Source organism: Larimichthys crocea, chromosome VI, assembly GCF_000972845.2.
Source record: "Larimichthys crocea isolate SSNF chromosome VI, L_crocea_2.0, whole genome shotgun sequence".
NCBI classification, from domain to species: Eukaryota; Metazoa; Chordata; class Actinopteri; family Sciaenidae; genus Larimichthys; species Larimichthys crocea.
In genome coordinates, this window is record NC_040016.1 from 19,847,844 (window position 1) to 19,870,505 (window position 22,662).

The 22,662-nt window shown below is 43.1% G+C and overlaps 3 protein-coding genes across 6 annotated transcripts in view; 2 read left to right on the forward strand and 1 right to left on the reverse strand.

The window, feature by feature from the left end:
• Window positions 1–6,628, reverse strand: part of cenpp (centromere protein P) — a 93,547-nt gene extending 86,919 nt beyond the window's left edge. Inside the window, exons 1-6 of the mRNA XM_027279176.1 lie at window positions 6,542–6,628; window positions 6,284–6,417; window positions 4,042–4,185; window positions 3,741–3,895; window positions 3,122–3,210; window positions 778–866 (exon numbers count right to left, since the gene is read on the reverse strand). Coding sequence (XP_027134977.1) covers window positions 778–866; window positions 3,122–3,210; window positions 3,741–3,895; window positions 4,042–4,184 — 476 coding nt within the window. The 5' untranslated portion in view covers window position 4,185; window positions 6,284–6,417; window positions 6,542–6,628. The remainder of the gene's footprint in view (window positions 1–777; window positions 867–3,121; window positions 3,211–3,740; window positions 3,896–4,041; window positions 4,186–6,283; window positions 6,418–6,541) is intronic.
• Window positions 6,629–6,663: 35 nt separating this feature from the next.
• nol8 (nucleolar protein 8) lies at window positions 6,664–15,040 on the forward strand. 4 transcript variants are annotated; one of them, XM_027279170.1, is made up of 18 exons: window positions 6,664–6,836; window positions 7,765–7,913; window positions 8,374–8,436; window positions 8,635–8,713; window positions 8,966–9,122; window positions 9,227–9,528; window positions 9,658–9,923; window positions 10,019–11,340; window positions 11,513–11,695; window positions 11,850–11,957; window positions 12,225–12,318; window positions 12,615–12,753; window positions 12,854–12,934; window positions 13,213–13,517; window positions 13,612–13,750; window positions 14,213–14,274; window positions 14,576–14,658; window positions 14,768–15,040. In XM_027279170.1, exons 1-18 carry the CDS (start codon window positions 6,721–6,723, stop codon window positions 14,825–14,827), a joined length of 3,708 nt encoding a protein of 1,235 aa, XP_027134971.1. In that variant the 5' UTR covers window positions 6,664–6,720; the 3' UTR covers window positions 14,828–15,040. The 4 variants fall into 4 exon arrangements, with proteins under 4 accessions (XP_027134971.1, XP_027134968.1, XP_027134970.1 ...); XM_027279167.1 differs by having other exon boundaries at window positions 6,666–6,836; window positions 10,013–11,340; XM_027279169.1 differs by having other exon boundaries at window positions 6,668–6,836; window positions 13,609–13,750.
• Window positions 15,041–15,282: 242 nt separating this feature from the next.
• Window positions 15,283–22,460, forward strand: gpr37l1a (G protein-coupled receptor 37 like 1a). Its single transcript, XM_027279175.1, has 2 exons — window positions 15,283–16,072; window positions 19,775–22,460. The coding sequence occupies exons 1-2, from the start codon at window positions 15,431–15,433 to the stop codon at window positions 20,798–20,800; spliced, it is 1,668 nt and encodes a 555-aa protein (XP_027134976.1). The 5' UTR covers window positions 15,283–15,430; the 3' UTR covers window positions 20,801–22,460.
• Window positions 22,461–22,662: the final 202 nt, after the last annotated feature.

Genomic DNA, 22,662 nt, shown 5'->3' on the forward strand with positions numbered 1-22,662 from the left:
CAGGAGAAAGAAAACCCAGGTGTAACTAATATTAATGATGGCTCAGTTCCATTTACAGGTAGGTGTGCCAGTAATCCAGCACACCAAAATGGAATGAAGCCATTATGAATGTAATGAGTTACACCTGTGTTTGACAAGTCAAAACGTCTGTCCGTCCGTGAGAGAGGCGTGTTGTTTGTGAGTAAAGAGCAGACAGAGTGAGAACGAGTGGATGTGTGAGCGAGGACGTTCAGCTGGACGACATCCGCGCAGTTTGACATCTTCTTCCACTTTAATAAACACTTGCGTTCAACCAAACAGGCAGCTTCGTCCTGACAGGAATAATATCCAGTGTTAATTATGTAGAGCTGGACTCGGCAGACAGGACGTGGAAATAAATGACAAACTCACCAGCCACTGAGTTTCGGTCCAAACACACCAGTCTGATAGACAGCTGCTGATTTATGTGAAAATACACTAAAATGGCCAAAAGTATGCGGACACCTGAACATTTTGGCCACATGCGATAGCTGAACGTGTCATTTCAAACCCGTGTTAATTACAGTGGTGCTACAACAGCCTCCACTCGTCTGGTTTCAGGCCGGCTGCAGGGATTCAACATCACATCAGGTTCAGTGCCAAAGAAAACATTTAGTGTGCTTATCAGATATGATGATGATGCATGTTTACACGGTTCTCTTGAACTGTTCCAGTGTTGATTTTAAGAAGTAATCTATCATCATTAAGGCTGATTCTGAGCTTGAGAAATGTGAAATTAGACAATGTTAGTTCTCTTACCCGGACAGGAAATTGCTGAAGTCCTGCAGGTCACTGGAGTCTATTACTACATTCAGATCACTGATCGACTTCTCACATGCTTGACCGTCCTGCAGGACAAACACAGCATCAGTTACTCCGTTTAAAAGATCACTGAGTCATGCAGCGATGAATGATAAAGTCTAATCGAATTAAGACTGTTCCTTCAAGGAAACCAGTAAATTTTCTGCTTTTCAGAGGATTTACATGATCTGGAGTTGTGAAGAGGAGGCAGCTGTCATGAAATGTTTTCAACAGAAAGTTGAACTTCATGAGCACAAACAAAGGACTGCTGTATTGGGCTGCATTAGTTAAATCATTTCTGCGAATGGTTTTAAATGAGTCACAACATAAACAAAACACTTTAAGGTTAATGGAATTTGCATCATATCACACGTCGTGTTGCAATATAAAAGAAAATTAATCCAGCTGCAACAAAGAGTAAGAAGAGAGTGCGTGTTTACAAAATGACTGTTTCCAAATTACATCGCCAAATAATTAATGTCTTTTATCAAAACAAGTTCAAGCTTTAGGAGAAAAAACACAAAACACTATTTTAATGACACTTCATGAGCCAGGCAAGAGTGACTCAATGAAACCAGCTGTTCTGGAATGAAGAATGAAAACCAGAAGACTGTTGGACCTACACGAAGCCAGTTTACAGACGATAATAGGGAATCTCTCTGCAATAAAATGACAACACGGGTGGCTTTACATACAGTATTGGCTGGAGTCAGAATCAGGATTTATTGCCAAACATGTTTTCACATACAAGGAATCTGCTATGATGCAGAGAGTTACACATAGTATAAATGTATAGTATATGGGTAAAAGTAAGCAGGTCAAAGGTCAAACTGTGAAGGTACAATAAGAGTTTTTTGGTAAAGACCAAAATGTGTCCAAATATTAAACACCGTGGAGTACTAAAAGTTGGCATCAGATGTCTGGTCAGATTCATGATCCTGAAATTGAAACTTGGATCAGAGAGTTCCTGATTTAAATCAGAGTCAAAGTACGGTACAGATAAAAAGGTTCTTTTGGTATCATTAATGAAACTCGGGCGTCATATCAGCAATAGAATCAGTTTTGTTCAAAGTGTACCCGGCTCGACCTGGAAGGAAAGTTTGACATATTTCTTGTTCGTGAACAATAAAAAGGGGGGCATGCTTTTATTTTGAAGAGATGACATGTAAACCTGAATTGTACCATGACTTCACCTAACACCACCTGACACTGTGTGTTCCTCTGAGGCACTGATGGATGACATTATAGACCTGACGTTGATTTTTCTTTGCTCTCTGCGTGTTGCATGTCTGACAGCTGCTTCAGAGCTCTGAGGAGCTGCTGAAATCTAAACTTGATGCCTCGGCCGGCGAAGCACTGAACACGGCCCTCTGTCGCTCTCTGCTGGCTGCACCCAGCACCAACACCTAGTCAACAAAGGGTTGTGTCTTTCTGTGTCATCTGTTAACAGATTACCAGAATTATTTCCAACATGGCTAATGTCTGTGTTAACATAAGTTTTGTGTAAGTCGACAGATTTATAGACTATCACGTGAACACACGTCCAAAATGTTCTGGATTCAAAAATGTGTATAAATGCACTGTTGATCTTTGCTTGACAATAGTCTTTCAAGTCTTGTGCAGGTCACCTATATAGCTGTTGAGTTTAATGTATAGTTTTTACCAACACTGTGGAAAACTGGTTTTGGCTCTGTTTCTGTTTGATGACCAAACTGGATCTGAACATCTGGGTAAGGTGGCATCATGAGTAGAGCTCAACTGATAATAGATCAGGCTAATACTGAAATCTATTATTAACTAGAGTTAAACAATAATACTGCGTTCTACTCGTGACAATATTGGCCGAGTTCCTGTAACATCAGACAGAGATTTCATATTACAAAGAGCAGAAATGCATTAGATGATTTGCTTAGTTGATACTGGATGGGCACTGGGAGATGAAACAGAGACGGAGTTAGTTTTAAATGACGGAAATCAAAAGAGAAGCTGAATGAAAACACAAAAAAACAGACTACAAAAATTAGAATGGAGAAATGAATTCAATACACAAACACTAACACGCAACTTGAGACCAGATTACACACATATATACAGTAACAGATGGAAACTAGAGAACATTTTCTAAAGATATTTGACTGATCTCACTTCAGCTGCGATGCTCAGATACATTCAGAAAAAGCTCCAATCAGCCAACTCCACTTGTCAGACGTCTTAAGGTAAGGGGGTGACTGAGGGATCGTCTTTAGCAACCTGCAGATGGTGGACACCAAAGAGCCTCTGTCTCAACAATAAAAAGACTCACCTTGACCTCAGAGAGCTGGAACTCCACCTGAAAGACCAGATCAGAGCAGTGACCGGAGACACAGAGCTGCCGGACCAGCTTACTGCCACCTAGTAGACAAACACACACAAATGTGTTCAATTCATTTTTCCTCATAATTTTTGGGCAAAAAAAGGTGTAAATATTTAAAATATTGCATTAATTGTAATTGCACATGTTTACACACTAGCAGCTCTCTTTCTCCTCTCTGCCTCTGGCTTTGTTTTTTTAGCACATTACAGCTGCCGACTGTGAATCAGCAGAATAATGTGAAAGCTGCAGGAGCTTGTGCATGATACAAACAAAATTAGAGGCCTCACTATTCAGAATATTACTCCACGGCACTACAAGTGGTCAAAATCTCCACAGGGTGCTTTTAAAACCACAAACTGATTTATTTGATAGTTAATAATTAACATAGGAACAACGAACCAAACTATTTTATGGGCACACTGTGAATAACTAACGGAAACAACATCCTGTAGAATCTTGGCTGTAACAAAGGTTTGTTTTGATCCATTAATCTGCTGGTTATTCTCATCGTTTCATTTATAAAACATCAGAAAACAGAGCAGGCTGTGGATTCAGATAGCGCTCTTACTGCTTTGTAGAATCTTTGTGGTGCAGCTGGTCAGACTGATGCCATTCATCTGTGTCTGCCGCTTCAGATCCTCCTCCATCTCCTCCACCTCCTCCTTCAGCATGGACAGCATCTTTTCCTTCCCTCCACCTTGTCTGCGTCCACACATGTACGACCTGTGGAGACGGACAACATACAACAGATCAGCACACACACACACATATTTCCTACTTACCTGCACGCCTCTGCACCAGCTAAGTGTACTTAAAAGTATGTTCAGCAGGTAAGAAAGTGCTACAGGCTGACAGTGAAATAAACTCACATGGCATCCTGCATTTTTCCTCTGAGTTGGAACGTCATGTTCTTTTGGTTTTCCTGCTGTTGGCTCTGCAATGCTGCAACTTCAGCCTGGAGATGCTCGATCTCAGCCTCCAGCACCCTCACCTCCTCAACGTTCTCCTCCATCCTGAAGGACAAACACACGACTGAATCAGTAAGAAATAATAATAAAAAAAACATTTAAAGGTTTCAATGAGCAGCCTAAAAAAACACTTTTATTTATTTTCAATAAATATGATACAATCAAGATAAACAGGCTGAGACAAGGGTCGTACTTCTCATCTTTGTTTGAGAAGAGTTAAATCTGGGGCAGCTGGACTTGGTGGTAGATCTCCTGTCAAACAGATCTACCAACATGCAGCAGGTGAGAGGACGCTATAATAGACACGTCTGTGTTTGTGAAGAGGCATAAAGAGAAAACACTGACGCTGTCAGGTGTATTTTGCCAAGTCCTTTAAGGGCATCATGTGTACAGCTGATTGTAATAAATGTAAATAATCCAGTCAGCGTTCTTACTTGCTTCAGCTATGGTTCCTATATAGGGAATTATCCGTAAAGCCAGGTGTTTTATTTAGAAGATATGAGACCATCCAGTCTCCTAAATCATAAATCTATAGAAGAAACACACAAAGTCGTGCTGGTGTTAGATAGTCTGACAGCTGTTGGAATGAAGGAGCTGTGGTCTCCTTCTTACATGGTGGGAGTAGCAGTCTGAGGTTCTCCTCATTGGCACCAAATCAACGTTATCCAAAACCGACAGTTTCTCTATTCACATCGACAACTGCTCCATCTCCCCCTCCCCACAGGTTCAGAGTCTGGGTGTCATCCTCGACAGCACACTCTCTTTTCAGTATCACATCAACAACATCACCTACGCAACATCAACCGCCTCCGTCCCTCCTTTACTCCTCACACCACTGCCATCCTGGTTCATAGCCTCAGTCACCTCCCTCCTCCTTGGCCTCACTCACAAATCTCTCCATAAGCTCCAACTGGTCCATGCATCATCACCAGAACCTCTTCCATCCACCACATCACTCCTGTCCTGCAGCAGCTCCACTGGCTCCCGGTCAAATCCAGCATCAACTACAAAATCCTTCTGCTCACATTCAAAGCCATCTGTTATGGAATTTTCTATCCTTAGGCTACACATGGTCACGTGTGAGCCTTGAGGTCCTCGGCAGTATTAATTGTTTGTCTTTGACTAGGTGCCACCATATCTCAACGCTGTGGTGTCCAGGGTCAAAGAGACCTGTTGCTGCCTTCATAGACATAATAGATAGCTGCTGTTGACGTTCCAATCTGCGTAAACAGACATCTGTGTCTCCAGACTAGAATATGCTGACAATAACACCTCCATGGGTAAAGACATTCTCTGTGACTAACTCTGGGCGTGTAGTATTTGTGGTGTTATCTTGGGGTTTAAAGTTTATCCACCAGGATGAGTTGGGCAGAATGTGAGACCGACTCAGGCACTTCTGATGAACTTTGAGAGTGTCTCTAATTCTCCTTGGGCCAAGCGTCAATAAATAATAACAGCATAAGACATCAGAGGCTCCTGAACACTTTCTTCCTTCCTGACCTCACCACTGACAATTCCTCCACAACACCATCCATAACCTCGCACCACCATATCTTCATGCTGCTGCTCCACCTCGCTCCTTCAGATCTTCCTCCTCCATCCACCTGACTGTCCCCTCCTCCTCATCATCACCATCTGGACTTCTTTACCCCCCGTCATAAGGAACATCAACTTACCCTCCTAATTCAAGTCAACACTTTAAACCTACCTGTTTAAAATCACCTTTTCCATCTGATTCAATTGCATTGTCTTATTTTAACCTGTTTTAAATGTTGCATTCTTGTAATTTGATACTTTTATGGTTCTTTTTGTTTGTTTTTGTTTTTTTGCTGTCGACTTTTATTTGTTGTAAGGTGTCCTTGAGTGACATAAAGGCGCCTATGAAATAAAATGTATTATTATTATTATTATTATTATTATTATTATTATTATTATTATTATTATTATTATTATTATTACTGAAGGAGCTGTTTGAGTCCTCCACAGTCTCAGTCCACTAAAACGTCGCTGACAGGCTTAAATATAAAAGAAGAATTACAAAACTTAGGGCGTTCCTCTGCGTTATAATGTTAACTTACTTATACAAACGTTATTTTTCATAATATTGTTGGTTTTAAACTCAAATTAAACACTTTTTTCTCACCTGCTTTGAGTCTCGCGCTCGCTTCTTCACGCTGACTTATAAACAGTTTGGAGGCTCGCGCCCTCTCTGGACTGTACCACTATTCACGTTTCGGACGGGGGGGTGGGACTATTTCTGTTTGAGTTTTAATCTTTCTGTGGATAAGATAGACCAACAGACAAAAGTACGTTTAGGTTTTAAACGTTTATTTTTTGTTTTGGTAGGATTCACACAGGCAGACACCGAAACGTTTTAACGGTTAAACGGTGTTAAACGTACCGTGGCCTCAGTCGTGATTTGGTTCAGGCTGCGTGACTCTCAGACGTTGGTGCTCGAAGCTATCGAAGCTAATAACAATAAACGTTTTTTATTAATTTAGTTAACGGTCATAATTAAACATGTTTATAGATAAAACGTTCTAACTTTATTTCTGTTTTTCTAATCATTGTAATTAACTCATGGCGGAACCTTCGCGGTTCAAGCGGAAACAAACCGCGGAAGAGGAAAAAAAAATGTTCCGGAGTGCCAAGCACCCGGACAGGATTAACGGTGACACCAGCTGGGTACATGTGAGGTAAACATTTGTTTCTGTTTTTCTGTCGATTTAAACTAAAAACTGGAGTTTGGTCGTTGAAGCTCTTTCAGCTCGGCTATAAGTGAATTTATTCAGATGTTTTAGAGTCTTTAAACTTCATGTGTCGCTGTTTTAAGTCCTCTAAAGACTGGATGGAGGCGTTAAAGTCCACTAGTTCTTCAACATGCTGGTTTCTGCAGACAGTGTGCTTCATGTCATGTCACTAAAGTCCACCTGGCCACAGTTAATGCAGTCTAACAGCTGCTCTGCAGTTAGTCTGCCTTCAGGAAGGCTATAATGCAACATATAGTATATGTGGTCTGTGTTGAAGGCGTTCATTTCACTTTATGATGCTTCATGAGGCTGTAGTTTGTAGTTTAATCACTTTATAACTATCTTTATATCTAAAGAGTGCAGATCTCAGAGAAAGCTGTCACCAGTTGTGAATCTCAGAGTGCTATGATGCGAGAAAGCTGTCACCAGTTGTGAATCTCAGAGTGCTATGATGCAAAATATGATTTTTTTAGTCCAAAAACTTGAATTAGAAACAGATTTATTGCCTTGTATTATAGGAATTTTTTACCTTTTGGTATTTTGGTGGATGTCTGTCACAATAAATATAATAACAGAAAAAGAAAAGCAGGTACTGCAGAACTCAAGAATCAAGTTAACTTGAAAATGTGTCTAATATACTGTGTGTTTTAAAATGTGAAGAGCAGTGCAGCGAAATATTCAGTTTTCACTGTTTGAAATGAAATGAAAGTTAATCTTTTATCAAAAATGTCATCGATCATAATCATGGATTAATCGAAACCTTTCGGCACACCTGAGATTAAATATTTCTTATTAAGCTCATCTGCCTGTCGTCTTGTGATGAGCGTGTGAAGTGACAGGCAGGCAGATGGCTGACTGTTTGTTGTCCGTGCAGTGACCGTGTTGTCGTGGAAACGGATCTGATGCAGCGGCTGTACGTCGGCGGGTTGAGCCACACGGTCACCCAGAAGGATCTGAAGGATCGATTCGGAAAGTTTGGAGAAGTGAAGGATGTGGAGCTCCGGACCAGGAGGGACGACGAGGGTGAGGAGCCCAAAACACACACACACACACACACACACTCTGACATACACACACACACACTCTGACATACACTGATAGCTATGTTAACAACAACAACATTTATCATTTTTACATTCCGTTTCATTCTGTTTATTTTTATGCTGTATTTTATGTTTTACACATTATAAGATCTTAAACTTTCTGGAGATACAAACATAAAAATAAGTAGTCTGCCATTGTTGTCTGACTCTGTAGAGGCTTCTACGTTATGCACCTATCTGTCGTGTCGAGGGAGTGAGCATTATCCTCTGACCTCACACATACAGCTGCTCTGTATCTTAAGACATGAAGTCAGTGTCCTCATAACAATCTAACAGTGTCCCTGCAGTGACCACTAGGTATAATAAATACTACACTAGAGGATTTCCTCACACTCCTCAGTGACCTGCACGTGTTCTGACTCTTGCTTGTTCTTCTTCAGGTGTTCCTTACAAAACCTTCAGCTACATTAACATCAACATTTCAGACGCTGACCTGAAGAAATGTAAGTTAGTGTCAGTTTTCTTTGTTTAGTTGATGTTTAGTCAGACTGAGTGAAACACCTCAGCTGTCATACTGTAAGAACCATCAAACTGAACACATCATTCAGTCATCCAATCCAACAGAATATCCTGTCAGTGTGGGGAGATCATATGAGTTTGTGTTGTATCATCAAGATGAGATTAATGTGTTTCCTCTGCAGGCATGACGGTGCTGAACAAGTCTAAATGGAAAGGAGGAACTCTGCAGATTGAAACAGCCAAGGAGAGTTTCCTGCACAGGTACAGAGCGCTGTGTTCACCATGAAAGTCTTTGGACAGTCAGTATATAATCTGGGACGAGACCAAGTTCACATATTACAGCTGTAAATAATAATTATTTTTATTATCGGTTCATCTTCACATCAGTCCTGAAGTTTATTAAATAGAAAATATTTCACCTCCCTGAGCCACACACTGATAATCTGTGATTCATGGATTCTTCCTGATCCCAGTGGGTGCTGAGTTTGTGATAAATATATAATATCTTATTAGACTGACTGCTGAACGTCAGGAGGCAGCAGAACAGCGTCTCCAGCAGCCTGCAGCTGAGGACAAGAGACAGAAGATGTTGAACTCCCTGAGCAAGGCTGGCGTGGAGAACTTCACCATGAAGGCTGCGGTGCCAGGAACTGAAATACCAGGACACAAGGTCTCGTAATCTCGTCATCTACCACTTCCTGTTTGATTGATTGGTTTGGACAGGTTGAAGTGAGGTTGGAGGTGTTGACTGTCCTCTGGCTGCTCTGGTTTCAGGACTGGGTGGTTAGTAAATTCGGACGAGTTCTCCCCGTCCTTCAGCTCCGCTGTCAGAAAGGCAGCAGAGCTCGAACCCTGAAGTACGACCCGTCCAAATACAGCCACAACATCCGCAAACTGGACCGCTCCACCACCGAGGACGAGCCCACTCCCATCTCCCAGCTCACCTGGGAGTTAGAGGGAGGGGATGATGACATCAGCAAGAAGAGGCGGGGAGAGTTTCCTCCGTTTGAGCCATCAAGACCCAAGAAGAGTCGAACAGACGTGCTCAACTCCCATAATACCGTGGGCAGAAGCAGGTGATGGTCTATTATTTAAGGTCAAGTTAAGGTCTTAGGAGTGTCTTAACTTAGCTCAGTCCCACCGCTGGGGTCTTTTCTAAGTGTTATTCTGCTCCCATCTCCTCCTTCTTGTTGTTCTCCTCTTAGATCTAAGCAGAACGTTGAGTCTGTCGATCAGACTGAGACTGGCCAGTTCACCAACGGATATGAACAACCAGCCAGCCACAGACTGACTCAGAGGAGGGGGGCGGTGTTCGACAATGATATCGATTCGGACGAGGAAATCCGCAGAATGGTCACGGCTCAAAGCACCTCCCACGCTGCACTGCGGCAGGAAGTAGACGATGATAACCTGGAAGTGGTCGGACTCGACTACTTGGTGAAGTCCGGACGCTCCCGTCTGCAGCAGAAAGGTGACAGACGTGACAATAAATCATGGTAATCAACTGTTTGAAATATGCTGTGAAAATGTGACAAACTAAGTTTTTTTGGGCGATTTTAGGTCCAGATGACGAAGAAGAGAACAACTACGACTCCGCAGACACAGATGAACTCCTCGCCTCTAGGAAACCTCCTCCACTGCCACCTCAGGAGAGACTGACTCTGTCCACTGCAGAACAGCCTTCAAGAAACGGCACTGACAAGAAGAGGAAGACAAAGAAGAAGAGTAAAGCTGGAGAGGAAGAAGATGATTCAGCAGATGATGAAGATCACCTCACCTCCAGGAAACCCTCTTCCACACAGCACATAGAGGATTCTAGTAAACAGAGTAAAAGTAAGAAGATGGCAGCCCCTCCTGTGCTAAAACCTCCTGTCCAAGAATCATCATCAGATAGTGATGACGGAGATGATGAGGATGAAGAGGAGGATGAAGAGGAGGAGGAGGAATCAGTCGATTCAAGTTCAGATTCTGATTATGAAGCCATGTTTTCTAACGTCACCCGTCTGGAGATCTCCCTGGCTGATCTACAGAGGCTGGCTGAAGTATCCCAGCAAACTACAGATCCCAGCACCCCCAGCGCCTCCTCTGAACGAGACACGCCGAGACGTCCTGCCAAGAAAGGCACCACGCCAGAAGAGATCCTCGCCTCCCTCATGGACGAGGACAGCAGCGAGGACGAACCGAAGAAGAAGAAAAAGAAGAAAAGAAAAGCCGCCGTGTCAGCGCCGCTGCCCGCCTTCCGGGGAATGGGAGCGCTGAACGAGGGATCAGAAGGAGAGGAGGAGGAGGAGGAGGAGGAGGAACGAGGGAGTGAAGTGAAAAAACAGAAGCTGGAGTCTGAAGCTCCTCAACTGAACCAGAGAGCAAAGCACATGGAAACAGAGAAGAAGACATCAGAGAGCAGTGAGGACGAGGAGGAAGAAGAAGAAGAAGAAGAGGACAGGGTTGCTACAAAAGTTTTAAAAGTGGTTCCAACTAAAGCTGCAGTAAACACAAAGAAAGCTGAGACTAGTTCCTCCTCTAGCAGCGGTGATGAGGAGGAAGAGGAGGAGGAGGAGGAGAGTTCGAAGGTCACTCACACAGTTCTTACAGCTAAGGTTGCAGCATCATCATCCTCCAGCTCCTCGGCTGATGAGGATGAGGACGAGCTCATTTCTGACAGAGTTGCTGTGAAAGCAGCACCTCCTCCTGCTCCTGACAGCGAGTCTTCCACCTCCTCCAGCCAGGAAGAGGAGGAAAAGCAGGCTCCTCCTCGGGCACCATTAGGAGCTAAGGAGGAAGAGGAGCGTCAGAGGAAGGCCAACATGAGGAGGCTGGCTGCCGTCCAGCAGAGGCAGAAAGAGGCTGAAGAACACAAGAAGCTGATCCAGGGAGCTCTCGCCAAGCTGGTGGGTGCAAAGAGAGGAAACAGTTTATTTATTTAAACTTAATATTCAAAAGATGATCAATATAACTGAGGTAACACATTAATAAAGAATCATCATCTCATTTTTAGGAACTGACTTGTACTTGTTGTAACATTTGAAGTCATCTTTAACTTGGAGTGTTAATCTTCATCAGGATGCTCCGACAGCAGGAGCAGGAAAACACATCGTCTTTGGCTCTGATGATGACGATGATGAGGACGATCAAGATAAGCAGCAGACGACCTCGGAGGTCACGGCGTCGACGAAGGCGCTGTTCGAGGACAGCCAATCAGAAGACGAGACCACGGTCAAAGATAATGACACGGTAAAAGAAAAGGTGAGTGAAGAGTTACTGATCTGAGAGTTTTATCTTTCTTATAGAAGTGGCAGGAAACCAAACACTGAATCAGCTGTGGTTTAACTGTGTGTGTGTGTGTGTGTCTGTGTCTGTGTGTGTGTGTGTGTGTGTGTGTGTGTGTGTGTATCTGAAGCTGTCTGTTCCTCAGCTTTTCAGCGGCAGTGAAGATGAGGAGGATGGTGATGAAGATGACAGCAGGTTTGACATCAGGCCTCAGTTTGAAGGTCGAGCAGGACAGAAGGTGAGTGCTGCTCCTTATGTTTATTACCTGTATTCCTTATATTTTTAGTATACTTTAATATATTTTATTTTTATTTAAATGTTATGCATATTTTGTGGAACTGAAATACTTTGATCTTTAAGAAAAGTTGAATGTGCTTAAAGTCAGAGATTCATCCCGTGGGCACTTCACGTCTGAACCAGATTTCAAATCATTCGAATATTGTGTTACGATTGGACGTCTGCCCCTGATGTCGTTTGTTTGTTTGTTTATTTGTTTGTTGTCCAGCTGATGGAGCTGCAGTCTCGCTTCGGGAGAGACGAGCGTTTCCGAATGGACTCTCGCTTCCTGGAGGAGGATGAGGACAAAGACGAGGAGTCAGGTGAGGATGTGGGTGGGGGAACCTTCAAGTCAGAGTGTGTAGAAAAGGAATGAAGAGGTGATGACAGTTCTGTGACAATAACACAGAGTGTGTGTTAAGTTACTAGTTATTTAGATGTCTTATTTTAATCACTATAATTGCCTTGTAAATTCACTCTGAACTCACAGCTTATATTTGCATTTATCTCTCATTGTTAAGTACAAGCGGTTACCTTTACATCTCAGCCTGATGCCTGATGGTGTAAGATGAGTTCTTGTGTCTGTTCCTGCTGAATAAAGTTATTGTTTGTGATTCAGAGAAAAAGAGGAGCGTCACAGAGGAAGACGAGTCCCTGGAGGATGAGAGGAAGAAGAACCTGTCCATCCTGCAGAGTGTCCTCGGCAGCAGCCAACAAACCTGCAGCAGCAAGGCGGCCGCCAAGGGCAAGACCTTCAGGTTAACCACACGCTGACACACTCACAAGCATGTGGACCGCCATGGTGTCTGAGCTGGAACATTTGTTTGATATTAAATTTATTTTCACGTCTGTTTGCAGAGACATCTCAGCGCTGCATTACGACCCCAGCAGAGAGGAACACGCTGCGTTTGAGACCAAAACCGATAAAACCAAAGAAAGGTATGAACTATGAACGGATCTGATCTGTTTGTATCAGCACCGATACCGACCTAATTTTCTTTAATTAGGGAGTATTTTGTGCAAAATTAATTAGCAGAAATGTCAATTTAGTCCATTCTCAGTTAATTTTATAACACACTAAAGTGTCAAAAAAGTGAAGGGGTGTGAATTCTTTGTATTCAGCATATTAAGAATGTGATGAGGACCAGGAGGGAGCCTTGTGGCACACCACTGATGATGAAATGTGCTTAGTAGTGACACAGAATTTGTCTTCACAGCAAGTCAGCCAGGAGGAAGAAGAGGGAGGAGGCTCAGAAACTTCCGGAGGTTTCTAAGGAGATTTACTACGATGTGTCCGGCGACCTGAAGGCCGTGTTTGGTCGGACGAAGGAGGACAACGCTGAAGAAGAACAAAAGGCAAACTGGGACCAAGATGAGGAAGAGGAGGAAGAAACAAAGGATGAACAGCCGACCCTGCTGTCATCACTCCTCTCAGTCGATCCCAGCACAGAGAAAGAGGAATCGTCTGGATTTAAATTCTCCTTCTTTGGCGACGACACCGAAACAGAAAATAAAGAGACAGGTGAGTTATATCTCAGATATCTCAGACGGTCAACAGGAAGTTTTCCCAATTTTTACATCTCTCTCTCTCTCGATGGACCTCTCTCTGCCAGAAGAGTACAAGGTAGAGAGCATCCAAGCGCCAAAGGTGTCATGGCAACAAGACCCACGTTTCCATGACAGCAGCTCAGAGGAGGATGAGGAAGAGCAGGAGGAAAATGAGGAGCAAAGTAACGCTGTCGCTATAACCACACAGTAAGAAAAATGAAGATTGAACCTGAAAACTGCTCAGGAAGTTTGTCCGACCACATCATCGTTGCTAGAAGAGCTGCAACTAACGACGATTAATCTGCTGAGTATTTTCCTAATTAGTCATTTAATACTTTTGTCTAGAAAATGTTAGAAAAAAGTGAAAAGGCCCAAAGTGGTGCTACAGATTCCTTTTTTTTTATCTGACAACCAGCCCCAAATCCAGTTATATTTAATTAAGTTTCATTTATGACAAAGAAAAGCAGCATTTGAGAAAACACACCCAGTCAGTGTTTGTTATATTTGCATGAAAAACGACCGAAACGATCAATCAGAAGTTACAAAACTCATCAGACGCAGTGTGTTTGAAGTGTACTGAGGCCTTAACACACTGTCACTGATCAAGACAGTCATCTGTGTGTGTGTGTGTGTGTGTGTGTGTGTGTGTGTGTGTGTTACCATCCACAGAGAGGAGACTCCGTCAAAGGCAGATCTATTCTTCTTCTTCCCTGAAGACAGCAGATTGACAGGTACAGTACGAACGATGATTACTTTATTACGACTCCGTTATCCCCATGAGAGACCTCAAGCACACTCCACTGGGACTGTCTAAATGTTTTGCCATTTATTCAAAAGTTGTCCAGTGTGTCATATTATAGCATTCATAACTATGTTTTCTTTAGTAAGAATGATGTTTTTGTTACCTAAGAATGAGCCACACATGCAGTTTTTTCCCCCATGTCATGACTGCCTACATGTGAGGGTGATGCCACTAAATCCTCCACACTGGTCCTTTTAAAGTCAATGACGTGTTTGTGTTTGCTCCATCAGAGGGGCCCAGGTTCTTCTGTCGTTCCTCTCACCTGGAGGAGCAAAGGGAGCAGTGGGAGGAGAGGAGGAGCGCGCTCAGACAGGTACACGACAAGTCTCACTGCGTTTACTTTGTCAAGTATAAAAAAACCTGATGAAACCTTCACACAGTGTTCAAATGTTTGAGTGTCAGCTTCCTGTCTGCTTCCACAGGAGTACCGCAAGAAACACAAGGATGCCAGGAGGAAGCTGAAGTCCTCCCAGAAGAGCTGAGGATCATGGGATCACATCGAGTGAACGTTCCAGATTATCAAAGAGTCAGATTTATATTTTGTTCATTTATATTTCGTGGTCAGAGCTTCCTGTTGGAAGTGAATCCGGTTTGGGGTTTTTTTTTTTTTTTTTTTTGGTTGCCCTGGAAACGATGCTGCAAATTAAGTTGTGTACAGTCAGCAGCAGCAGCCAATAAAAACATTTGTTTTATCATCACTGTGTCGAAGTTATTTGACTGAAATTGTCCCACGAAGCACAGACTGAAGACAATGATCATTTATTCATGTCATGTTTTATACAGGTGAGGTGATGCAGAGCAAACTGAATAAGTGTGTGTGTGTGTGTGCTCAGACTGAGAGGCCTGTCTCTTATTTTGAAATGTGTAACCGGATGACGCTGTGTGCTGTGTTCAGTGTGTGGATCTGAGTTTACCCGGAGCTGAGGAGCAGCTGACTCCAAACTTCTGCATCAGGACCGGAGGGAGGTCGCACCGTGACACTTTCTATCGCAGCGGTCAGAAGTTTGTTGCAGCACATGTCTGTGCAACAGATAAATAACACGGAGCAGTTAGTTCAGCGGTAAATAATAATAATAATAATAATAATGATGATGAGTCCGGTTTTGTGTCTCTTGCTCCTGTTTCTGCGGAGCGCGGAGCTCCGTCATGTCCAGCCCGGGTCAGCGCGGGAGGTGCAGCGGGCGGAGGATGCTGGCACACCGGCCGAGGAGACAAAGGAGTCTCCGTCCTCGGGGAGGACTTTCCCGGTTGAAAGTGAGAACTTGAGACGAGTCCCCCGCGGAGCCAAGGATAAACATCCCGGGAAAAGAGACCCGCACACGCCGAGCAGTCACGGGCACCCGCGGAGGTACGACGACCCGAGCGGTTACTTCACCACGCCGCGGAGCGAGCGGGACTCCTCCGCCCGGCTGGGTAACTCCACTGCGGGTCAGGGGTCGGGCATCCACAACCCGCTGTTCCCGGTCACCGACGGCTCGTACTGGGCGTACGCGATCATGCTGCTGGCGCTCGTGCTGTTCGCGGCGGGTATCGTGGGTAACCTCGCGCTCATGTGCATCGTGTGGCATAACTTTTACCTGAAGAGCGCGTGGAACTGCATCCTGGCCGGGCTCGCGTTCTGGGACTTCCTCGTGCTCTTCTTCTGCCTCCCGGTGGTCGTCTTCCACGAGCTCACCTGGACGAGGTTGCTAGGAGACCTGTCCTGCAGGCTCGTGCCCTATTTGGAGGTGAGGTGGCAAAGTTGAAGAAATATTAGTTTTATTAATTAAATCATTGTTTTATCATGTAAAAAAAGCTTTAAATCAAATCAAATAATAATAAAAAATAAATACATTTAAAATAATGCAATTCATATATTTAGGCCCCAAACTTTATTTATATTTTTTTTATTATAAGACAAAGCAAACACCTTTCTACACTGCCAAACCTTAAATGTGCTTAAAGATACTGCATAAATATATACTATAGTATTATAACTGTAATACTTTGTTTTTCAGGCCTATATGTGTAAAACGACTCAAAAAATAATTTCTCATTTAAGAAAACAATAAAGTAAATCATCTACTTTTTCCCCCTCCTTATTTTACAGATAGTATCCATAATTTTACAGAGGTTTGTATACACAAAAAAAAACAACAACAAAAAACTACTGTAAAAATGTATTTTCCAAACATTTACGACTTTTTTACGGTGTAAATCAACAACAGGTAACTATAGCAACAATTACTAAGTTAAGGGTTTTTATTCCAATCATCTTTTTGATTAATCTGTGATCTAAAGAAAGGAGTTACTGACCATTCATTTTACACTGTAATATATATTACTGTACTTTTATAGTAAATTACTCACAGGAACATATAGTAATTATTTTACAGTACAGATAAAATTATATTATGATACTGTAATAATCATTAGTAGTTACAGTAACATTACAATAATGTGCTGTGTTTTCACGGTAACAATGGCAACATTACTGTAAAACTACATTACAGTATGGTGCTGTTACCCTGATTACAGGAATAAAGAATGCAGACAGCAGCTTTCTATATTATTCCACATAATTAGCCATCATGCAAAGTGTCATTAAAGTAGTTTATGGAGTAACTCAGCATGTAACTGAACCAATCCCTGAGTTATTGCTACAGAATCATCCAGCCATTGTGAGGAGATGTCAAACAAGTCAAACATTTAAAACAAACATCTTAATGTGATGATAATTCATCAGTCACACACTGCTCGTGTTAAACTCATTGTAAATGTTTTCCAGTTTAACAGAGAGACATGCAGGCTTGTGATGAATGGCCTGTTTGTGTCTTGCGGCTGCTCAGCTTCAGACTCAGACCGGTCTTTACTCTGAACAAACGTGCTGTTATGGTCTGTTTGGCCTCTTCAGCTTTCCGTTATGAACCATCAGGGGAGGCCGGCGGGGCCCCGCAATGAAGCGACTCTTCTTCTCCAGCTCAACAATGAAACACAGACATGTATTATCAGGAACTGGGAAGTCTGTTTACAGAGGTCCAAAACGAATCAAGGAGAAAATAACATTAATGCTGCTTCTAACTTAAAGAGGGGTCTCTGATTATTCATTATTAGGACAAAAACACACTCAGGATGGATCAGAAGCAGCTGAGTTTGAAGACATGGAAAACATGTTATGCTTTAGAGGTGGGGAGAGTTTGCACTCCACATTATAAAACAAACCTAAACCAAGACCCTGTGTTTCTCTAGTTCACCGAGAAAGCTTTGAAACAACTTAGAGACTCAACTTCCCAATGAAAGAGCTGCTTTCATCTAATTGAACTTTAAAAAATGTGTCACGTGACACCTGCTGTCTAATGTGGTGAGATAAGATGTCAGAAAAGAGTGAAAAATGGGTCTTCAGTTGTTTTTTTCTAAGCAACAGTTCAATCAATCGATCAATCAAACTTTATTTTTATAGCACGTTTCATACACACAAACTGAGGAAACACTATCTTATGATTATACAGTGAGGAAAAAACTAATAATAATACATATAAATGATATAATTTTATATTAAAATCTATAAATAGACAAAAATAAAAGTATAAAAACTGAGAACTAACAAAAAAAATCTATATAGCCAGAAAAAAAACGTTAATTTAGGTCTTTAAACATTAAATGCTGAAAAAGTTTATTCTCATTTATGCTCGAAAATACGTAATCGATGATCAGAATAGTTTCTATCTTTCTGACGACTGATTAGTCGATTAATTGTCAGTCAGTAGCTCAGTTTAGAGGTTGAGTGGCTCTCACAGAGTAATAATGTGAAGCTCTCACAGCCTCACAGTTGGACTTTCATTGGCTTCATCCGTCTCCTGTTTCAACACAGACTCCGCCGGCCTGTGGAGTCCCTTGTTTTTGTCTCTGAAGCGGCTCCGTCCGCCTACAGAGCTCTAAATCACTGGAGTTTTACTAATTTGTAATAACAGCTTGTGTGGAGCAGTCTTTAACAAGGTCAGGCCGCCGGCCTCCTCTATTCTCTGCTTCTTCACCTATTTTTATGCTAATCAGAGAATGCATTTCTTGCTAATTAATTGAGATTTTTTTGTGAACTGCCATTTAGCAGTTTGTACTCAGAGTCGCATTGAGCAGTGGTGAAAGCAGGTCAGGCTGCCAGCTGCCCCTGCGCTCTGTTAGTTGAACTATTTTCATGCTAATTAGAGCTCCGTGTTAATTATCTTGAGTTGTGTCTTAACTGTTTAAGGTCATTAAGCACCCACAGAGGGAGGACAAGTCTCTGTAATGATAGTCTGCGTTTTTTGGCCAAAACCACCGACTTTAATGTGCACGAGGCACCGATAACTGTCCCCAGAGCTGTTGTAACATAATGACTCTCTAGTCCCTCTGGGGCTCCTTTTATTTCCCTGTTTCTGTATTCTGAAGACGTTTTGTCTAATTCCTGTAGTTTGGCCTATAGGATACAGGCCTGACAAGGCACAGGAAAGCATTAAAACTGTTCAAGCAACAAAACAAAACACCTTCCTGTGCTCAGTTCAGACCGTCTGCATGAAGTCTGGTTTTGCTTCCTCGGTTGTGCTAACAGGTCACGTCTGAATCCGGTGCAGGTTAAACATCGAAGAAGCTCTGCAATAAAAGCGTTTATAAAAAACTGTATTTCATGGTTTGAATTATATTGTGCTGTTTAAAAGCAGAGCTGGGTGTCATTATACCAGATTTTTTTTTTATGCCAGTAGAGTAGGCAGCCTTTACAAAAGGTTTCTATGAAAGTTGTAAGTCTTTAGACAGAGCGAGGTGATTCACAGTTTGAGCTTTTCATTAAAACTCTCCTGGCTGAATAATCAGTATGAAAGATGAGCAACCGTGTTAGAAAATATCTGTTCATTTGATTAAAAAAAGTATAAAAGTATGACCCTGTGGGCATAAAAATGTGTGCTATGTGAGCCGCAACTAACTAAAAACTGAGTTGACACAATGACACGGTGTAATGACAAACGTTTGAATTCAGTACAGCTTTTATTTGCAGCTGTGCAGCAGCTTTTTGCTCGGTTACTATTTTCTTTTCTTCTTCTGTCAACATCCTCTTCAGTCTCTTCTCCTCTGCCATTATGTCCATAGAGGCTGCTGAGCCCGGTTACACTTGCCCAGCTCCAGTTCTGGCATGACACTGGCTCTTTCTGGTACAATCACTAACACTCCCCCCCGGTGCTCTGAGCTCACAGTGTGGGCAGCCCGGCTAAAAACGGAGCTAACATGAGCTAACAGCAGCTACAGTTTGCTTCACTGTCCATCAGGAAACTCTGTAAATCGCAGAGAGAAGAGGCGGAGTGCCATGCTGGAGAGGATCACTGCCTTCTTCTTCCTTCTTGCAACCCATAAGTTGTTCTTATAATTTTATTTATTATGTCTTTTACCTCATCTGTTTCTATCTGTTGTCATTTCTCTGTCAGGTGACCTCTCTAGGTGTGGCCACATTCAGCCTCTGTGCTCTGAGTATTGATCGCTTCCATGCAGCCACCGGCCCCGGGCCCCTACAGATGCCGAAGGTGGAGCCCTGCCAGTCCATCCTCTCCAAGCTGTCCGTCATCTGGGTGGGCTCCCTGGTGCTGGCAGCCCCTGAGCTGCTGCTGTGGCAGCTCATCCAGGAGACCGTCAGCCTGCCGATGGTCCCCGCTGACCTGCAGCAAGGCCAGCCAGGAGGCTCACTGATGGCTGCCTTCAGGGCCCGAGCAGACAAACTTAAGGTGGATGTCTGCATCCGTGAGCCATCAGTGGAGCTCCCAGACAGCATCTACTCTCTGGTGCTGACTTATCATGAGGCCCGCATGTGGTGGTTCTTTGGGTGCTACATCTGTTTGCCTCTGCTCTTCACTCTGGCCTGCGACTTGGTGACGAGGCAAGTGTTAGGCCAGCGTTTGCCACAAAAACCCGGCGGGGAGAAGGTGACCAGCAGATGCTCCTCCTCTTCTTCGTCTTCGTCCTCGACAAAGAAAAAGCAGCATGTGAGGGAGCAGAGGCTGCGCTCCACTGTGATGGCGCTCACCGTCTTGTACATCACATGCAACCTGCCGGAGAGCGTTTTTAACATCACCCTGGCGTACGTCTCCGATAACGTCACCGCTGCGCTCCCGGCTCTGGTTCTGCCAGCGCTGGGTATGATTGGACAGTTCCTGCTGTTCGTGCGTTGCTCGGCGACGCCGGTGTTGCTGCTGTTCCTGTGTCGCTCGCTGGGTCAGGCCTTCATGGACTGCTGCTGCTGCTGCTGTGAAGAGTGCCTGCCCGACGGCAACTCCTCTTCGTCCTCATCTGCTTCAACCACCGCCACGTCCAACCTCTCCTCCTCACCCACATCGCCCTCTCCATCCTCCCTGTCTCCCTCCAGCAAAGAAGAGACGAAGAGCATGTTGGCGACAGAACCGGCAGTCTGTTATGACAGAGCGAAAGACTCCTCAACAGCTCTCGGGACGCCCTGCTGAGGTCCAGAACTGCATTTAACCCCATGTAGCTTTAAAGGATCATTTGATTTTATCACAGTTTGGGTCTTGTTTTTGTAGTTTTGTCCCTCATATCCATCAGTTATATTCATATTGACTCACCAAGTTAATAGTGAAGATCTAGGCACAGCGATTTTACTAAAACACGAAACACGAGCTGACCATCAGAGTCTGTTCTCCTGTTTGTTGTCGACGAACTAGACCAAGTCCTGACCTCAACCCCCTCCAACACCTTTGGGATGAACTGGAATAGAGCCAGACCTTTTCACCCAAACATCAGCGTTGAACCTCATTAAATGCTCTTGTGGTTGAATGGGAGCAAATCCCTGCAGTCGGCATCCAAAATCTCTGGTTGAAAGTCTGAAACCAGAAGAGAGCAGCTTGTGATTTTGGTGTCACATGTTCAACTTTGACGCAGTATATTAGGGTGATGTTCAGTTGGGTTTCTCAGAACCTCCGCTGCTGGGAAATGAATGCACCCAGGCATCATTCACAGGCCCACCTCAGGTCTGCAGATGATCCACCTCTTTGCCAATATTTTGATTAGACGGGAGGCAGAAGAAGCAATACATTCCTCAGCACTTTGGAAAACTACAGGTGACGTCACTCATTATTTATACTGTCATTGGTCTAAACCTTTGCAGCGGTGGTGCAGTAATAAGCACTGTCACCTCACAGCGTAGGTTCTCTCTGGCTTCCTCCCTCAGTCCAAAGACATGCACTTTGTATGTGAATGGTTCTTGTTCTTCCTGTCTCCTACTACGTCGCTTTCGTTGTCTCTTTAGGAATTTCCAGCCCGTCTAATCGTCGTCGATCTCAGCTGTTAACTTGGTGAAAACTGTGTTGATGGACAAAACTAAGAATGAAAGCCGAGTTGTGATAAAGTGTAATGATCCTTTAATCTCAGTCTGTATGAACTGATGGTGTAGCAGCAGAAACTTCTCTGACTAGATTTAGACGATTATAAACGATAGTTTAGCGTTCGCCTGTGATGGATTTCATCCTCGTCATTTCTTTAGATACGTTTTATAAGTCTTAATCATTTTCTAATGCTCATCAGGACATTAGTACGACCTGCTCTAAGTACTGTATTAGACAGAAACACTGGATAATCTGAGTTTTAAGACTTTTGTCGGCAGACTGACGGACTGCTGTGAACCTCGTGAGCTGTTTTTTTATTTTGGAAAAAAACAAACATGATTTTGCTGTTGCTGCTCATTCACCTGACTTACACTGGATATTTAGTGTGAGGACATTAGACATCACACAATCAACATTTCACCCTACGTGAAACAATTCAGTGTGAAGTTTTACTTTTTTTTAAAACTTGTTTTATGACTCTTGGTTTAGTAAAGTTTAGTTTTTCCTTCAGTCACCTGTGAGTAATCACTTTATTAACTGATACAAACAGCAGAGCTGAATGCTCCGTCTGTGTTTACAGAGCATTTTATTCTACTAATCACTGGGATAGAAATGTGTAACACTTTTCACAGTCTGTTCAGAAGATGAAACTCTGGCGTACTTATGAGTTTAAATATGAATTTAACTGTTGTTAAACTTTTTTATGAGCTGCTTTTGATTTCCTTTAATCAAAACTACGCATGTTTGTAGGAATCACATCTTAAAAGACACATCTGATGATGATATTTTATATTTTTATCCTTGTTAACAAGTCCCACATGCAGATCAAACCAACAGTGAATCAGTCCTGCTAACAAGTTTATCCAAAACCTGATATATCTTCTTTCGCTGTGCAATAGAGCTTCAGTGTTTCTCACTGATGCACCTCTTGTTTGAGTAACTTCTACTTCTATTTAAGAAATTACTGAGCCTTTTTAAAGATA

Excerpts from the sequence above, each read along its gene's own strand:
- nol8 (XM_027279166.1), top strand. The coding sequence starts at position 6,721 with ATGGCGGAACCTTCGCGGTTCAAGCGGAAACAAACCGCGGAAGAGGAA. Across the intron at positions 7,914-8,373 it reads GACCAGGAGGGACGACGAGG|GTGTTCCTTACAAAACCTTC; the intron begins GTGAGGAGCCCA and ends GTTCTTCTTCAG. Across the intron at positions 14,659-14,767 it reads GGAGGAGCGCGCTCAGACAG|GAGTACCGCAAGAAACACAA; the intron begins GTACACGACAAG and ends CTGCTTCCACAG.
- gpr37l1a (XM_027279175.1), top strand. The coding sequence starts at position 15,431 with ATGATGATGAGTCCGGTTTTGTGTCTCTTGCTCCTGTTTCTGCGGAGC. Across the intron at positions 16,073-19,774 it reads GGCTCGTGCCCTATTTGGAG|GTGACCTCTCTAGGTGTGGC; the intron begins GTGAGGTGGCAA and ends TTTCTCTGTCAG.